General features: G+C 40.8%; 1 protein-coding gene across 6 annotated transcripts; it reads right to left on the bottom strand.

Annotated features, from left to right (window-relative positions):
- Nucleotides 1-271: 271 nt before the first annotated feature.
- LOC133491609 (male-specific lethal 3 homolog) lies at nucleotides 272-11,727 on the bottom strand. Of its 6 annotated transcripts, none has more exons than XM_061802955.1 (14): nucleotides 11,315-11,727; nucleotides 8,790-8,872; nucleotides 8,614-8,709; nucleotides 8,416-8,507; nucleotides 8,232-8,329; nucleotides 5,217-5,345; nucleotides 4,365-4,528; nucleotides 4,053-4,211; nucleotides 3,752-3,978; nucleotides 3,567-3,656; nucleotides 3,111-3,256; nucleotides 2,899-2,998; nucleotides 2,693-2,777; nucleotides 272-474 (listed from the first exon to the last, which is right to left on the bottom strand). In XM_061802955.1, the coding sequence occupies exons 1-14, from the start codon at nucleotides 11,411-11,413 to the stop codon at nucleotides 375-377; spliced, it is 1,668 nt and encodes a 555-aa protein (XP_061658939.1). In that variant the 5' UTR covers nucleotides 11,414-11,727; the 3' UTR covers nucleotides 272-374. The 6 variants fall into 6 exon arrangements, with proteins under 6 accessions (XP_061658939.1, XP_061658949.1, XP_061658957.1 ...); XM_061802965.1 differs by having other exon boundaries at nucleotides 3,147-3,256; nucleotides 11,315-11,726; XM_061802973.1 differs by lacking the exon at nucleotides 11,315-11,727 and adding an exon at nucleotides 11,105-11,282 and having other exon boundaries at nucleotides 8,416-8,544.
- Nucleotides 11,728-14,703: the final 2,976 nt, after the last annotated feature.

The raw sequence follows: 14,703 nt of genomic DNA, 5'->3' as shown, positions 1-14,703 counted from the left end.
TCTCATAACTGTAAGGCAGATGCTCCATTTTCATTGGTTAATTTGTATTGTGTCAGTTTCAAGTTAATTCAGTGACCATTGTTTTGATTTCATTCAGAGAGGGTACCAACAATTTTGTCCATGTGTGGATAAAGTCATTTGGGAAAGGGTCATTGACTGTGAAACCATAAATGTACAGTCTCTTTATATCATTACATATACACAAATTGATGGCTATTACATATACATCAAATTGATGGGTAATTTCGTTTTGAAAACAGAATCAAAAACAGTGCTTTTGGAGGAGGGACCTCCATGTTTTATTTTTCTCAGTACAAATGCAAAGTCATTCTGATAAGTTATGCTAGTGTGAAGACAGAGACCATCCGGCCCTTTCAGTAAACAGGCCTTGGTTGCTTCATGTTATTGTGAGCCTCGGATGCTGACACATAAGCAGATTCGGGAAAGAAATCCTCCTGGAACTCAGCCAGAAACCTGTATGAAAGAACAGAAGGGTGAGGTGTTTGAGGATCTTCAATTATGTACTGTTGTCAGTGGTCATACAGCAGACACATGCAATGCACTATTTGATTCTGACTTTTGCCTCATTTTTCAGTAATGTTAGTGCCAGTACCCTCCTATGGAGGTACACTTTGGAAATAAAAATGCTCTTCTACAGCCATCCAAACAGAACATGACCGAGCAGCAGTAAGCATGAACCCAGCCTTCCCAACCCCTCTCCCTCCCATCTAATCAGCAGCAGGGAAAATAATCCGGAATCTTCTTAGTATCCGCTACTCGTCCAAATCCTCTAAATCTGGCCATCTCGTCTTAGCTCCACCGGTCCTCCTAATCTCAATGCAAACAAATTACACTCATCAGAAAGGAACTGCAGAACGTTTTGATGACAACTGACAAACAAGGCAACCAAATGGCAAGGAGAGCAAATGCAAACAACCCCTCACTCTCGATTTGCAGAACTGGAGAAAAATGTAAGGTCTCCTTCTCCTGAGAAAATCATAGTCATGTTAGGGGTTTATCCTCAATGCAAGACTTTGGTCTCCATGACAAAATTGTTTTCTTGCCATTGGCCTCAAAAAAATAAAAAACATGTTCCCAGGATATATTGATTGAGACGCAATCTCATCATGAGAACGCTACATTTCATCCCTCTATCCTGAAAATGCGGAGCACCACACAGGAGGTGTGATACTTTGACGCAGTGCATTTCCATCTCCTTTTAGCGCTGATTTGTTCTAAGATGTAATTTATCGTTGAGTTGGAGACCGGAGGCAGCCTTCATTTTGTAGGGCTGATAGATACAGTACTTCTTGTGCTCAACTCCTGGTTTGTATCAAATTCTGCTCCACAGCACAACATGGTGTCAGCAGGCAGTACTGTGTGGGTTTGATTAGAGACTGCGAACCAAATCCCTTCGGTTTGGGAGCAGCTCAACTGAAGATCGCTTGGGAGGATTTAAAGATTAGACTCTCTGTGCTTGTGTAACACCCACTCATCTCCCTCCCTCTAACACATGCTCTGTCCCTACCGACAATCCACTCATGCTCTCCTTTTCTTATACTCCTTGACTTTTGTTGTTTTTGTTCTTTGACTTTTGTTAAGTTTGCTGATTTTTATGAATTTACATATATTCTGTTTGGGAACTTGTGACGATTTTGCAAGTGCAAGCTAGTAAACACATCTCGTTCACTAAATAGTCCAGGTTATTGAAGCTTTTACCCGAGATTCTTGACAATGTGCATAAACATTTCAGTGGGGTGAAAAAGCCTTAAGGCCAATTTGACCCAATGACTACAGTCTAGTTTCCCGTCATAATAATTACGACAAAGACTTATCATTTGAGAAATAAAATGGACATGACTGTTTTTTCCGGACTCTGTTTTTCCAATTTCTCACTTGTAGTGGCTACAAGTGGCGAGGTTTGTATGTATTTGCTGCTAGTGGGCTTGTTGACCACCATTGGCTCTGTCCAATAATCCATAGCCACAGTCAATATGTCGCATGTACATCCTCACAACAAACACGAAAGGAAAGTTAACTGTTTATTATGTTTGCTATCTCACAAGCTAAGCTAAAGCTCGCTCGACTGTAGGAATGTCGTTTAAAACACCAGCACCTTGCTCTGAATTGTTGTGTGTTAGTCTCCCACAAAATACACACACAGGAAAGTATAACTGTTTTATTCACCATAACTGCCGTGGAGCACGTAATTCAGTCCGTTGTTGACTACAGCAAAATATGTCATTGACTGGTGACTTCACAGTCCTGGAGTTCAAGGGCTGGCATTGTCTTTCATGATTTAAGAGCCTTATTTTACAGTGATTCTTTTTTTTTTTTTAATTCATATTTTGCATGCTTTTTAAAAACTGCTGCTGTGTGTGTGTGTCTAATAAGACATTTTTGTATCCCCTTCAGTGGGTTTATGACTATTACTTAAAGTGCATTTTTTTTATGAACAGAGCCCAGAGTTTTATTTGTATTTGTTATTTATCCCAGATATTTTATTTAATAGTCTACATTTCAATATTGTTCATCGAAAAAAAAATATAAAGGATACACTTGACTCTGCTCTAATATCATTACATCAACGGCATAAAAAGAAAAAAAAACAATGATACTATTGTTAATTTTGTTTAGGTTACATACAGTAATATCGTTAAAGCAATTAGGTTTAATTTTAGTTACCAGTTACCTGAGAAAAAGCTCAAGATGTTTGACCAAGGCTCTTAGATTTCTTTCAGGGATCTGCATCTTTCCAAGGATCTCGGGGAGCTTAACTGGATAAATAAGGTAAACATGATGCAGAGGTTATGCGGGCACTGTAACAAAATAGTCAGTTAACAGGCTGCAATTAAATAAAGATTATGTGAGTGGATCAATAGGGAAAAGAATACCAACCAAAAAGTCGCAGAAGGTGCTGCACTCCATAAAGGTAGGAAGGTGGAGGAGGCTGGTCATTCAAGGGATAGTTATCAGGGGTCAGCTTCCAACTCAGAACCTGACAGACAGGATAGTGGAAAACGTCTTATGTCGCATGACACCAAATAGTTGTGTGTTCAATACTCAAATAATGGGTTTACTATATGTAATCCAAATATACTGTTGCTTACTTTACACATCACCAAGATTACACATTGGTTTGTCACCTCGTTGAGCTCATTATTTCGACGGCTCTCAAGGCCATGGAATGGTCCGCTTCGTTCTTTGCTTGGAGTCAAGGGCAACGGGGAGGATGAACCACTATGTACAGGAGTTTCTGTATAAAGAGGATAACAGGTATTTGTGAGGCTCATCTCCAATAGAGCAAGCAAGTGATGTGAACAACACCTAAGACAAATGGTAGGCCTCCGACAAAGTAGTTTATCAGGAGGAGGAATGAGGCAACAAAAAGTAGTCTTGCGCCACCTATTGGGTTAAACACATTAGTACAAAAATAAATAAATAAATAAATCAACTGCGTTTTAAATTATATTTATGCAATCACTTTGTTTTCCAAAACTTATGGAAGGTTTAATGAACCAAAGGAGTAATGTCCTTGTTTCTCTTTGTCTGGCTGGTCAACTTACTTCTCTCAAGGTTGAGGATGAATTTTGATTGTGATGAGCTGTCGATCAAGCGCCGTTTGAGTTGCGGCGATGCTGTTGAACTGCCTCCACCTCGGTCATTTATAAACAAAAGCAATCATTTCAAGAAAAATGTACAGGAATAGATGCTACCTCAGATAACTACACAGCCACTAAAATGTATCTACCGCCACTGCTCCCTTCCGCCAGGCGTTCCCCGGGCGTATTCCTGGTGGAACGCCTGAGCGACTGGGACTGGTACGAGATACAGTCCATGTCAGGATGGCGACGGCGCTTTGGAGTCGGAGCGGTGGGCGTAGTGGTGGAAACATCACTCAGGGCTGGCTGGCTGTCTGTTGACTGAGGCGTGGGGGGGTTGTGACCTGCCGGGCTGGGACTGCGCTCTCGCTGGGTGCTTGGGTGAAAGACAAAATGCCGTGACAGTGAGCCCGTAGTTCCTCAATCAGATTCTGAGCCAGTTCCACTTACTTGCTGGGGCACGGGGATCCTTCGTTGACGGACAAGAAAAGCCGAGAAGAGCTGACCTTTTTAAACTGAGCTTGCTCACACGGATAGAGGAGGATCATGGGGAGAGTGAAGTCAAACGTGATCCTCAGGCCATCAACCATTTCCTTACACAACTCCTCACTTAAATAAAATAAAACAAAATGTGGTAATACTCATCACTGCATTTGTAGGACAGTAAAATCAAACAGGAATCAAGCAACCAAACTTCAACAGTTTGACGGGGAGTCCACAAAAGTCCTAGTCTTCCCCATTCCCCCCTCTCAGCATGCTTACTTCTTTTCTGGAGGGATTGGCTGGGGGCTGCTGCTCTGTGTCATACTCTGCTGTTGCTGCCGCCTGTAGCGCTCGTTGGCCATGAAAGCCTTGTTAATGGTAAAGTGCTTCACATACGACTCCAAGATCTGCACAACATTCGTCTGACAAGGAACCATCACCAACTGAAAAGGAAAAAGTAGTTTCAATGGACTTAACTTTCTGAGCTAACACTTCTGCAACACCAACATGTTAAAGGGACCTTGATATCCAAAAGAAGTATGTAATTATTCTCCAACAAATATTAAACATGAAAAACGTTTTTTTATTTCATTATCAGAAACACAGCAATAAATACCTCTTCCTGCTCGACTTTTCCATGCAAAAAGTGAACGAAGAAGTTTGACATGTTCTGAGGGGATCACTTCAAATTAATTTTCAAATCAAAATGCAACATAAAAATGGTCATTTAATATTACAAAGTGGAACCCGAGCATTTTTTCCGAATAGAAAAAAGAAGGATACAGTGCTCTCCATAATTATTGGCACCCCCGGATAAGATGTGTTAAAAGCCTTAAAATAAATTCAGTGCTTATTGCAGAAGAATACTGACACACTGAAAATTTTAGAAAAATGTTACCTTCAACTCAAATGAATTGTAAGAAAATAAAAAAAATCCCTGACTGAAAAATAATTATTTTTCATTAAATCACCTGTTCCACAATTATTGGCACCCTTATTATAATTATAATTTAAAATATATAATTATAATTCCCAGGAAATAAATATAACTGAAGCATTTCTGACATTTCTACAGTAGTTACGTTAACCAGGGGTGCCAATAATTACGGAGGGCACTGTATTTTCCAATACCTTCTTCCTCTTATTGATGTAAAAGCAGTCATCCTCCAATTTCTTCTTGAGGACTTCTGGGATAGTGATGTCAACATGTACAATCCTCTCCTCACTTTCCCTCTTGACACTGATATCAGGTTCAACTTTCTGCGACAAAAAAAAAAAAAAGTCTTAAAGTGACTAAAACAATGTTCTCCTGGCAACAATGATATGCAGGAATGCTTGTAAATTAGTGCAATGAAAATTTAGAATAAGTACAACCAATGTGACCTCTAAGAAGTGCGAGTGCGCAATTGCGCACTGCTGATGTGATCTCTGCGCAGACATTCTGCATTGTGCCCCACAATTTTTTTTTTTTTTTTAATTCTACCCCGAAATGAAAGTATGACATACAGCTATTCAGTTTGTGCCATTTTGTAATGTGATTCAGTTCCTGAAGGGCGACTGGCTGCATCCAATTCACAGATGTACTTACGCAGCCCACCAACCGACGTTTACAATGACGGCGCCCTTAAGTGCCCACCACCGGTATTGAGTTAGTCAAAGGACTGAGGAAGATAGAGCGAAGTCAAGCGAGACACGCTGCCTATGTTTGCTCTCTGTAATAATGGTGAAAGTTAAAAAAAAAGCAAAAGAGAGAGAGAGAAAGGCTGTTATTTTTAAGATGACTGCCAGAGTATGTGCAAATCGAAGAAAAAGCAGAGAAATTGGACAAGATTTTCAAACGAGAACAGTCTTGTTACGGATACTGTGACAAGCTCGGTGTGTGTGGGCGTGTGCATCTATACGTGGGTGAGATGTGACTGTGCAGGCATGTGCAGCGAAAAATAAGTGAGAAGGAGAAAAGGAGCATGGTGAGGTGCGAGAGGAGAGTAAAAGTTTAGTGACGGTGACCAGGGAAGAGTAGTATTCAAAGGCGCCAATGAAGCCTTTCAAGCACCAAACCGGTGCTTTGTGCCATAACTGCTCCCACCACCGAGGTTCAACCATGCAACAAGAGTAGGGGGAGAACGCCAAAGACAGAGAAAAGGAACGAGTTGACACTGGTAAACAAATCGAACCCAGAGCAACTTCAAATTCTCAACAACAATGTTCTGCTAGCCATCAACAGGAATGCATCGCTGTTGTCAGTTCAACAAATTCACAATCACATGGCAAAGTACCCGAGTATACCAGAAAGGTGACGTAGCAAAAGTTATGCCTTTTTTTTTTTTTAATTCACTCAATCAAATAGTGCAGGATGAGCCCTAATCATAATCCTATGATCAAGAATGATCCTGTATTTAGCTCCATTCATCTTCCCATCAATTTTAACCATCTTCCCTGTCCCTGCTGAAGAAAAGCAGGCCCAAACCATGGGGCTACCACCACAATGTTTGACAGTGGGGTGATGAGCTGTGTTTGCTTTTACGCCAAACATATCGTTTTGCATTGTCGGAAAAAAAAAAAAAGTTTGATTTTGGTTTCATCTGAACAGAGCACCTTCTTTCACATGCTTGGTGTGTCTCCCAGGTGGCTTGTGTCAAACTTTAAACCAGACTTTTTATGGGTATCTTTGAGAAATGGCTTTCTTCTTGCCACTCTTCCATAAAGGCCGGATTTTTTTTATTTTTAACCAGTGGTTTCTTTTAATTTTTTTACAGTGCGTATGTGAATTGTGCCATTGGATGTAACAACCAGTCATTCCTCACTCATTGAATCACATTGCAAAATGCCACAAACACAAACACAAGCTGTGTCATACTTTCAATTTGCATTGGATTTTTTTTGTGCTCAACACAGAATATCTGTAAAGAGACTGCATCAGCAGTGCACAATTACACACGCACGCAGTTAAGAAAACATTGGCTGACGTTTTTTTTTTTTTTGGCACGCCGTCCCGCGATCGACCAAGACTGCCTCGCGATCGCCGACGCATTGAGCACCCCTGCTCTCGATAATAATGTCAAAAGTAAAAAAAAAAAAAGGAAAAAAAAAGAAATGCTGTCGCTTTAATGAATGTCATATGAGTGAATGTAATAATAGTAATAATGAAGAAGAAGAAAAAGTGGTGAAACTGGATGAGATTTTCTCTTTTTCTGAGTGAGAAAGGTCTGGTCTGAAGCCAAAGTAGAAAGTGCAGGATGAGATGGTGTATAATGTTAACATTCCACCTTGGCCCAGCCTGATCGAGGATGAAAGCACAGACAATACAGTGCACAAAAAGGTAATTCTGTATTTTAAAAATAGAACTGATAACATTAACCTTAAAACTGTTTGGTACCATCATTCAGCTTTCAACATTAATTGCTAAATTTATTCTGTTAAGTTTTACACCAAGGAAAACAGATGGGGATATCATTGTGGGTTAAAAAATAAAAATGAAACAAAGTTGGATGCGACATTTCAAATTTACAGTCCATAGTTCGCTTGGTTTGTTAGCAATGTATTTTTTTGTTTGTTGACATTTTCATTGTAAGTTTGCAAAAACACAAAATTGTTCTTAAAAATGTTCTGATTGGAATGTAAATGCTATAATCTGAATCTTTGAATGAGGCATGTAACTTCAATGGATGACACTGATCTGACAAAGTGCATTCGTCTGATGTTGTTCATGGTAGTCAAAGGGGGCACTTACTGCCTTAGTGTGTTTGCTCAGACATGTAAAAAATTAGAGGGAACGTTGATTGCACGCCCCACTTTTCAGGTTATTAGTTGTGAAAAAAACATAAAATATCCAATAAATTTCATTCCACTTCACGATTGTGTCCCACTTGTTGTTGATTCTTGACAAAAAAAAAATAATTTTATGTCTTTATGTTTGAAGCCTGAAATGTGGCGAGAGGTTGAAAAGTTCAAGAGTCAATACAATCCAATACTTTCACAAGGCATCGTAATTCAATGGATGACTCACATCTGATGTTGCTCACAGTGGTCAAAGGGACCACTCAGGGGCTTAGTGTGTTTGCTCAAACACGTGAAAAAAACAGAAGGAACTGTGGGAACATCCATATTTTACCCTCCAAGTTCTCTCAATCAGAGATGTTTATTTACCATTTTATTGATGTCCTCAGAGAACGTAGTGTCCCCGCTATTCGAAGATTCTGCTTCAGAACCGTCTCCCTCACTGCTACCAGAAGTTGAAATCAAGCCTGGGGAGAGAATTATAAGAGGGGCTTGCGATAATTGCAGCGAGAGACAGGATGCAATCAATTGGGAGGAAGGCGAGACTTCTCACACGTGTCATCACTGTCGTCCTCCTTAGCGAGAGTCTTCAGGGAGGATTTAGTGCCAGAAGGATGTCGCCTCTTGGCCCGTCCCTTTTTCTTCCTACCGCCCCGAAACAAGACTTGAAGCACAATCTCAACTGCTAATATAGTTAGGTAGATCAACAATGGTAGTGAGAAGTTAAGAGGATGGAAGTACCCAAACTTACATGCGACCAAGAGCTTCATGCGCCAGTTTACGTTGCAACTTGCGGCTTTCCTTTGTATCCTTTAGGACATGATCCTCTGCAGCCCAGCGATCCCAGCTATACATAAACATACATTTTCGTAGAAACGTAATTAGTTGATTTTTAACTAAGGCTACAGTGTTCTGTGACATGGTTACCTTCTGCTCCAACCATTAAAGTGAATCAAGTACTTCGGGATTCGCCTTCCATGTTCACCCTTGCCTATCAATATATCAAGGACCTGTAATGTAAAGATGAAATGAACTTAGCCAAACCTTATGGAGAGTACGTGACTTCACTCGACATTGAGCATGAGCTTGTGAGCATTTTAAGATCTTTGAATGTACAGTGGCTTGCAAAAGTATTCATATCCCTTGAAATGTTTTAAATTTAGTCATGTTAAAACCACATACATTTTATTAGGTGTTCATGCACTACAAATAGGGTCACATAATTGCAAAGTGGAAGGATTCACAATTCCCTCGGAAGTCATTTGTGGTATGTCTCTACCAGCTTCACACATCCTCATGGTATTGAGTTCTGGACTTTCCCTTGAGCATTCAAAGTCATGTGAACAGGGTTTGACCTAAACCACATAATTCAGCCCTGGTTGTATGTTTAGGGTAATTGTCCTGCTGGAAGATCACCCTCTGCCCCAGGCTAAAGTTCAGGACTCCCAACAGGTTTTCATCCTTGACTTTTCCTTGTTGCATTTGACTCCAGCCTCCAACATGGATCAACGTTCCAGTTCCTGTGGAAGAAAATGATGAAGACTCTGGCAACCCCATGTTTGCTTTCCACCACACATTGCAGCTAGGATTTCGATCAAAATTTCACTTTTGGCCTCAACCGACCAGGGCACATTATTCCACATGTAAACGAAGCCCCCCACATGGCTTTTGGAAAACTGTAAATGGGGCTGTCACTCCAAATGACATGTTTTCAACCATAGCATTCATCTTACTGCTCTTTTATTTGAACCTAACTTTTCAGAGCGCATGACAAGTAGTTGTCCTGTGGACCAATTCACCCACCTGAGCTGTGGATTTGTGCAGCTTCTCCAGAGTTACCACTGGCCTTTTCGATGGTTCTCTGATCAATGATCTCCTTGTCTGGCCTTCCAGTTTCGGTGGACGACCATTTCTTGGTAGCGTTCCAGTTGTGCCATGCTCCTTCCATTTTCGGATGATTGATTGAACAGTGCTCCGTGAGATGTTCAAAGCTTGGGATATTTTTTTGTACCCTAATCCTGCCCTGAAATTCTCCACAACTTTGTCCCTGACCTGTATGGTGTGTTCCTTTGGCTTCATGGTGTTGTTTGTTCAAAAACAAACCTCCAAGGAGCAACGTGACCAGATTTACAAAAAATGACAGTCTGTCAAAATGCCTAATTGGAAAAGGCACTTCAACAAGAGTATAATGCAGCAACAATTTTAACAATTAGACAATGGATTCTGCGGAAATTGAATTTTGAGTATCGTTTTTTTTAAGGGCCTTTTGGAGGAACGTTTCTAGGTGATAGAATGTGGTCAAAAAGTCCCTTAAAAATAAAGTTAAGTAGGAAAAGTTCATTATTTCTCAACATATCTCAGTAATCATTTGATTCAGTCTTCTGCTTGGGGAAACTCCTCCGATTGTCTGACATGATTCAGTTTAATAAAAAATAAAATAAAATAAAAATCTACCAATGGCTACTACAGGAAACCGAGACGTCCACACAAAAAACATTTAATAACTTAAAAACTCGACTTAACCAGCGCAAATTGAACATCTTTAGCAAAAACAGTGAGGGCAGTATAAAAGGTCATGCACTTCAGCAATCCCCTCCCACCATGATTCTATTCGTTATGAACGATTTCATACGCGTCTGTAATGCTATTTTGTTTTGTTGTCACGTTGCTCCGTAAGAATTCACAAATGTATTCATTAGACAACTCCGTAAGAATTCACAAAACAAATGTATTCATTAGATTACACACACATGGACTATTTACCAAGTGTGACTTCTAAAGACAAGTTACATTGGATTTTATTTCGGGGTATCAAAATAAAGGGGCTGAATATCTTTGCACGCCACATTTGTAAATATATTCATAAAAGAAAATGGAAACCGTATGATTTTCCACTTCACAACAGTGGGTCACTTTGTGTTGTTCTGTCGCATGAGGAAACGACAATTAAATAACCTTTACATTTGAGGCTGGGGTATACTTTTGCAAGCCATTATTACATTAAAAAGCGCAGTAGTTTGTTTCGGTCTCTAAAGCGTGGTCACAGCAAAACAATTGTTTTAGTAGAAAATTGGTAGTGAAAACAACAGTCCTCCGGTATGTAAAAACAAAACAAGAATGTCGCATGCTAACTTCCGTTAGCAAACGACTTCCCGCTGGGTTTTGAACAGGCACCGTCGCGATGTAGAACAAAAATAATAATAATGAAAAAAAAACGTGCTGTTTAATCTATTTACAATTACCGAGGGCCTGTTATATAAACAGCAGCAGTCGGAAAAGGTATCCACACGCGTAAACTACACTTGGTACGGAATACATGTTTGCTGTTATAGCCAGAATCTCGTAGCCATTTCCATCAGGTTATCCTTGAGGTTTCAACCATCCACTCTATGGTATAGGATTAACTAGATTAGGAATCATACAACATAATAGGCGCACAAGGTGTCTGTTACCTTTGCGTCATACAAGACTTTAGCCTTGGTTGGGTCGGGTTCGAAGCACAGCACTCGTTCTCCTTTTTGGAATCCAAATTTAATACCTCGCGAATTCATTTGTTCATGGCTCCGTGTGAGAAAGGACGTATCAGTTCGAAATCCAACATATTTATCGAGCAACTCTTCTCCAAAACAAACTCACTGTGAGGGGTTTCTCCCTCGCTTTTCTCTCTCTTTCTCTCTCTCTCTCTCTCTCTCTCTCTCTCTCTCTCTCTCTCTCTCTCTCTCTCTCTCTCTCTCTCTCTCTCTCTCTCTCTCTCTCTCTCTCTCTCTCTCTCTATCTCTCTCTCTCTCTCTCTCTCTCTCTCTCTCTCTCTCTCTCTCTCCCTCTCTCGCTCTCGACAAATAAAGTACGTAGGGCGAGATGGCGCTGTTGCGAAGTCTTTGTCAATGAGTTCAAAGTACTTCGTAACTTCCGCCATCACACCCCGGAAATGGTGCCGAGCATAGATCCACGGACAAGAATAGAGCTTAGCAAACATGTGCGCCCCGTGCTCAGAATGATACAGTAACGTCACCGCCATATTGGGTGAGGCTAAGTTATATTTATTTTTCATCTATTCATTTTCTGAGCTGCTTAACCTCACAGGGTCGCGGGAGTGCCGGAGCCTATCCTTGCTGTCATCGCGCAGGAGGCGGGGTACACCCTGAACGAGTGCCCGCCAATCCAGACAACAGTCGCACTCACAATCACACCTAGGGGCAATTTAGAGTGTGATGTTGTGAGAAATTGCCAAGCAGCTTGCTGAAAAAAGGTCCGCTGTTGGAGCAATCATTACAAAATGGAAGAAGCTAAACTTGACGGTCAATCTCAATCGGAGTGGAGCCCCAGGCAAGATATCACCTCCTAGGGTCTCAATGATCCTTAGAAAGGTGGGGAATCAGCCTAGGACTACACGGCAGGACTTGGTCAATGACCTGAAAAGAGCTGGGACCACCATTTGCAAGGTGACTGTAATACACTAAGACGTCATGATTTGAAATCATGCATGGCACGGAAGGTACTCCTGCTTAAACCAGCACATGTCAGGGCCCATCTCAAGTTTGCCACTGACCATTTGGATGATACAGAGGAGTCATGGGAGAACGTTTTGTGGTCAGATGAGACCAAAATGGAACTATCTGTGTTTGGAGGAAGACGAATGATGAGTTCCATCCCAAGAACACCATCCCTACAGTGAAGCATGCGAGTGGTAGCATCATGCTTTGGGGGGGGGTTTCTGCAGATGGGACAGGAAGCCTGTACTATATGAAGGAAAGGATGACCGTGGCCATGTATTGTGAGACTTTGAGGAACAACCTCTTTCTCTCAGTCAGAGCATTGAAGATGGGTCGTGGCTGGGTCTTTCCACACGACAATGACCTGAAGCACACAGCCAGGAAAACCAAGGAGAACCAATCACAGGGCACATAACCATTCACTCAAACCTACAGGCAATTTAGTCTTCAATTAACCTACCATGCATGTTTTTGGGAGGGAACCGGAGTACCCAGCAAAAACCCTCATAGGCACAGGGAGAACATGCAAACTCCACACACGTGGGCCTGGAAACCCTGGTTCTCAGAACTGTGAGGCCAGCATTCTACAGGAGGGGTCGGCAACCCGAGGCTCCGCAGCGCAATGGGGCTCTTTCATCCTTATGTTGCGGCTCTGCGTGGCTTGATGAAATAAATAACTGTCCAGTTGAGGTGAATGTTATCCGCCTCAAAAATGTGTGTCACGTCTTCTTATTGAGTCAAAGTTTTTAAGTTTTTTCTTCAAACCTTGTGCAATTTCGGTGATCACCATTCGCCTTCTTCAGAGACTTTTCAGAGCAGGCATGTGCAGCCCAGCGGCATAAAAACTGCACAATATCTGAACAATGTATTTTATTTGTGTTTATTCGTTGATTTAATTGTAGTTGTAAATTGTAAGATTATTGTGATTTGTGAAAATATGCGTCACACTCCGAGAGGCCGACACGCCTCCCAGAAGCAAGCTTACTGTCCTGGGTAAATTTAAAAATTACTTACATCTTGATTTGTAGATGCTGTGCCCGGATGTTCAGGAGCAGGTAAAATAAATGGATGGATACTGTACACACACACACAAACACTACAAACCTATCTAAATCATGCACATTTCCAAGTAACTCAGTAACTACAAACTGGTCAATCGATGGCACCATATGATCTTAAATTACATTCCTGTGAAGGAGGTCATTGAAACTATGTGACGGATGGGCAGCAATATTAACAAAACATTAAGTCACCATAACCCAGAGGAGGTAGGGGAAATTTACTGATTGCAAATACAGTAGTGTTCAAGATAACAGCCCAATGTGACAACCAGATTAATCCACGTTTTTGATATATTTTTTATTGCTACCTATCAAACAAGTTACCATGCAGTACATGCAGTAGATTCTTCGAAAACCAACAAGACCCAGCATTCATGATATACACACTCGTAAGGCTGTGCAATTGGGCAATTTGTTGAAAGGGGTGTGTTAAAAAATAGCAGTGTGTATGGAAATAAATATGTTCCACCAGGACTTGAATTTGAAATGCCACAGAAAATTGGATTTGAATTTGAAATGTAAAGTGATCACATTTTCAGTAGTTGTATTTCAGGGTAACCTTTGAATGTCAACAATTCATCTGGCTACAATTCGCTAGTTGTTGCCTTATGCTGAAGAGCACATGCCCTTGGAATAGGTGTTTCAACAAGACAATGATGCCAAACACACTAGTAAACATGCAAAGTCTTGGTTCCAAACCAACAAAGTTAATGTCATGGAGTGGCCAGCCCAATCTCCAGACCTTAATTCAATTGAGGACTTGTGGGGTGAAAATGCTGTTTCTGAAGGAAAACCAAGAAATGTAAATTAATTGTGGACTGTTGCTAAAACGGTTAAAAGGTGCCACAAATTGGTTGATTCCATCCACACAGATGTGAAGAAGTTAAAGAAAATTGTAGTCATACAACTAAATATTTGTTTAGTGATTCAAATGATTGGTAAATCCTAAAATATAGGTTTGAGTTTGGAAAGTTGATGGCAGACTGCAATTTTCATTTATTTTTTTAACACACCACTTTCAACAAATTGCCCAATTGCACAGCCTTAAGAGTGTGTGTATCATGAATGTTGGGTCTTGTTGGTTTTCTGAGTGTGGAATGCACCCACTGGTAACTTGTTTGACATGGAGCAATAAAAAAAAAAAAATGAAAATGTGGATTAATCTGGTTAGTCACATTGGACTGCTATTATTGTCAACACTACTGTACGTTCTTTTTACACCACTGCAAAGCCACAAAAATATACTGTGTTGTTAAATGGCTCTCTGGCAGTGTGAGTCCATAGGTA

This window comes from Syngnathoides biaculeatus, chromosome 2 (genome assembly GCF_019802595.1).
Source record: "Syngnathoides biaculeatus isolate LvHL_M chromosome 2, ASM1980259v1, whole genome shotgun sequence".
NCBI lineage: Eukaryota > Metazoa > Chordata > Actinopteri > Syngnathiformes > Syngnathidae > Syngnathoides > Syngnathoides biaculeatus.
This window is presented reverse-complemented; position numbering and strand designations above follow the sequence as displayed.

What these genes read in the sequence shown, in the direction of transcription:
- LOC133491609 (XM_061802936.1), bottom strand. Translation starts at nt 9,941, where the DNA reads ATGAAGCCAAAGGAACACACCATACAGGTCAGGGACAAAGTTGTGGAG. An exon ending in GGACGACAGTGATGACACGT is followed by an intron (nt 8,330 to 8,415) that starts GTGAGAAGTCTC and finishes TTCTCTCCCCAG; the next exon opens with GCTTGATTTCAACTTCTGGT. An exon ending in CTGAGGACATCAATAAAATG is followed by an intron (nt 5,346 to 8,231) that starts GTAAATAAACAT and finishes TTTTTGTCGCAG; the next exon opens with AAAGTTGAACCTGATATCAG.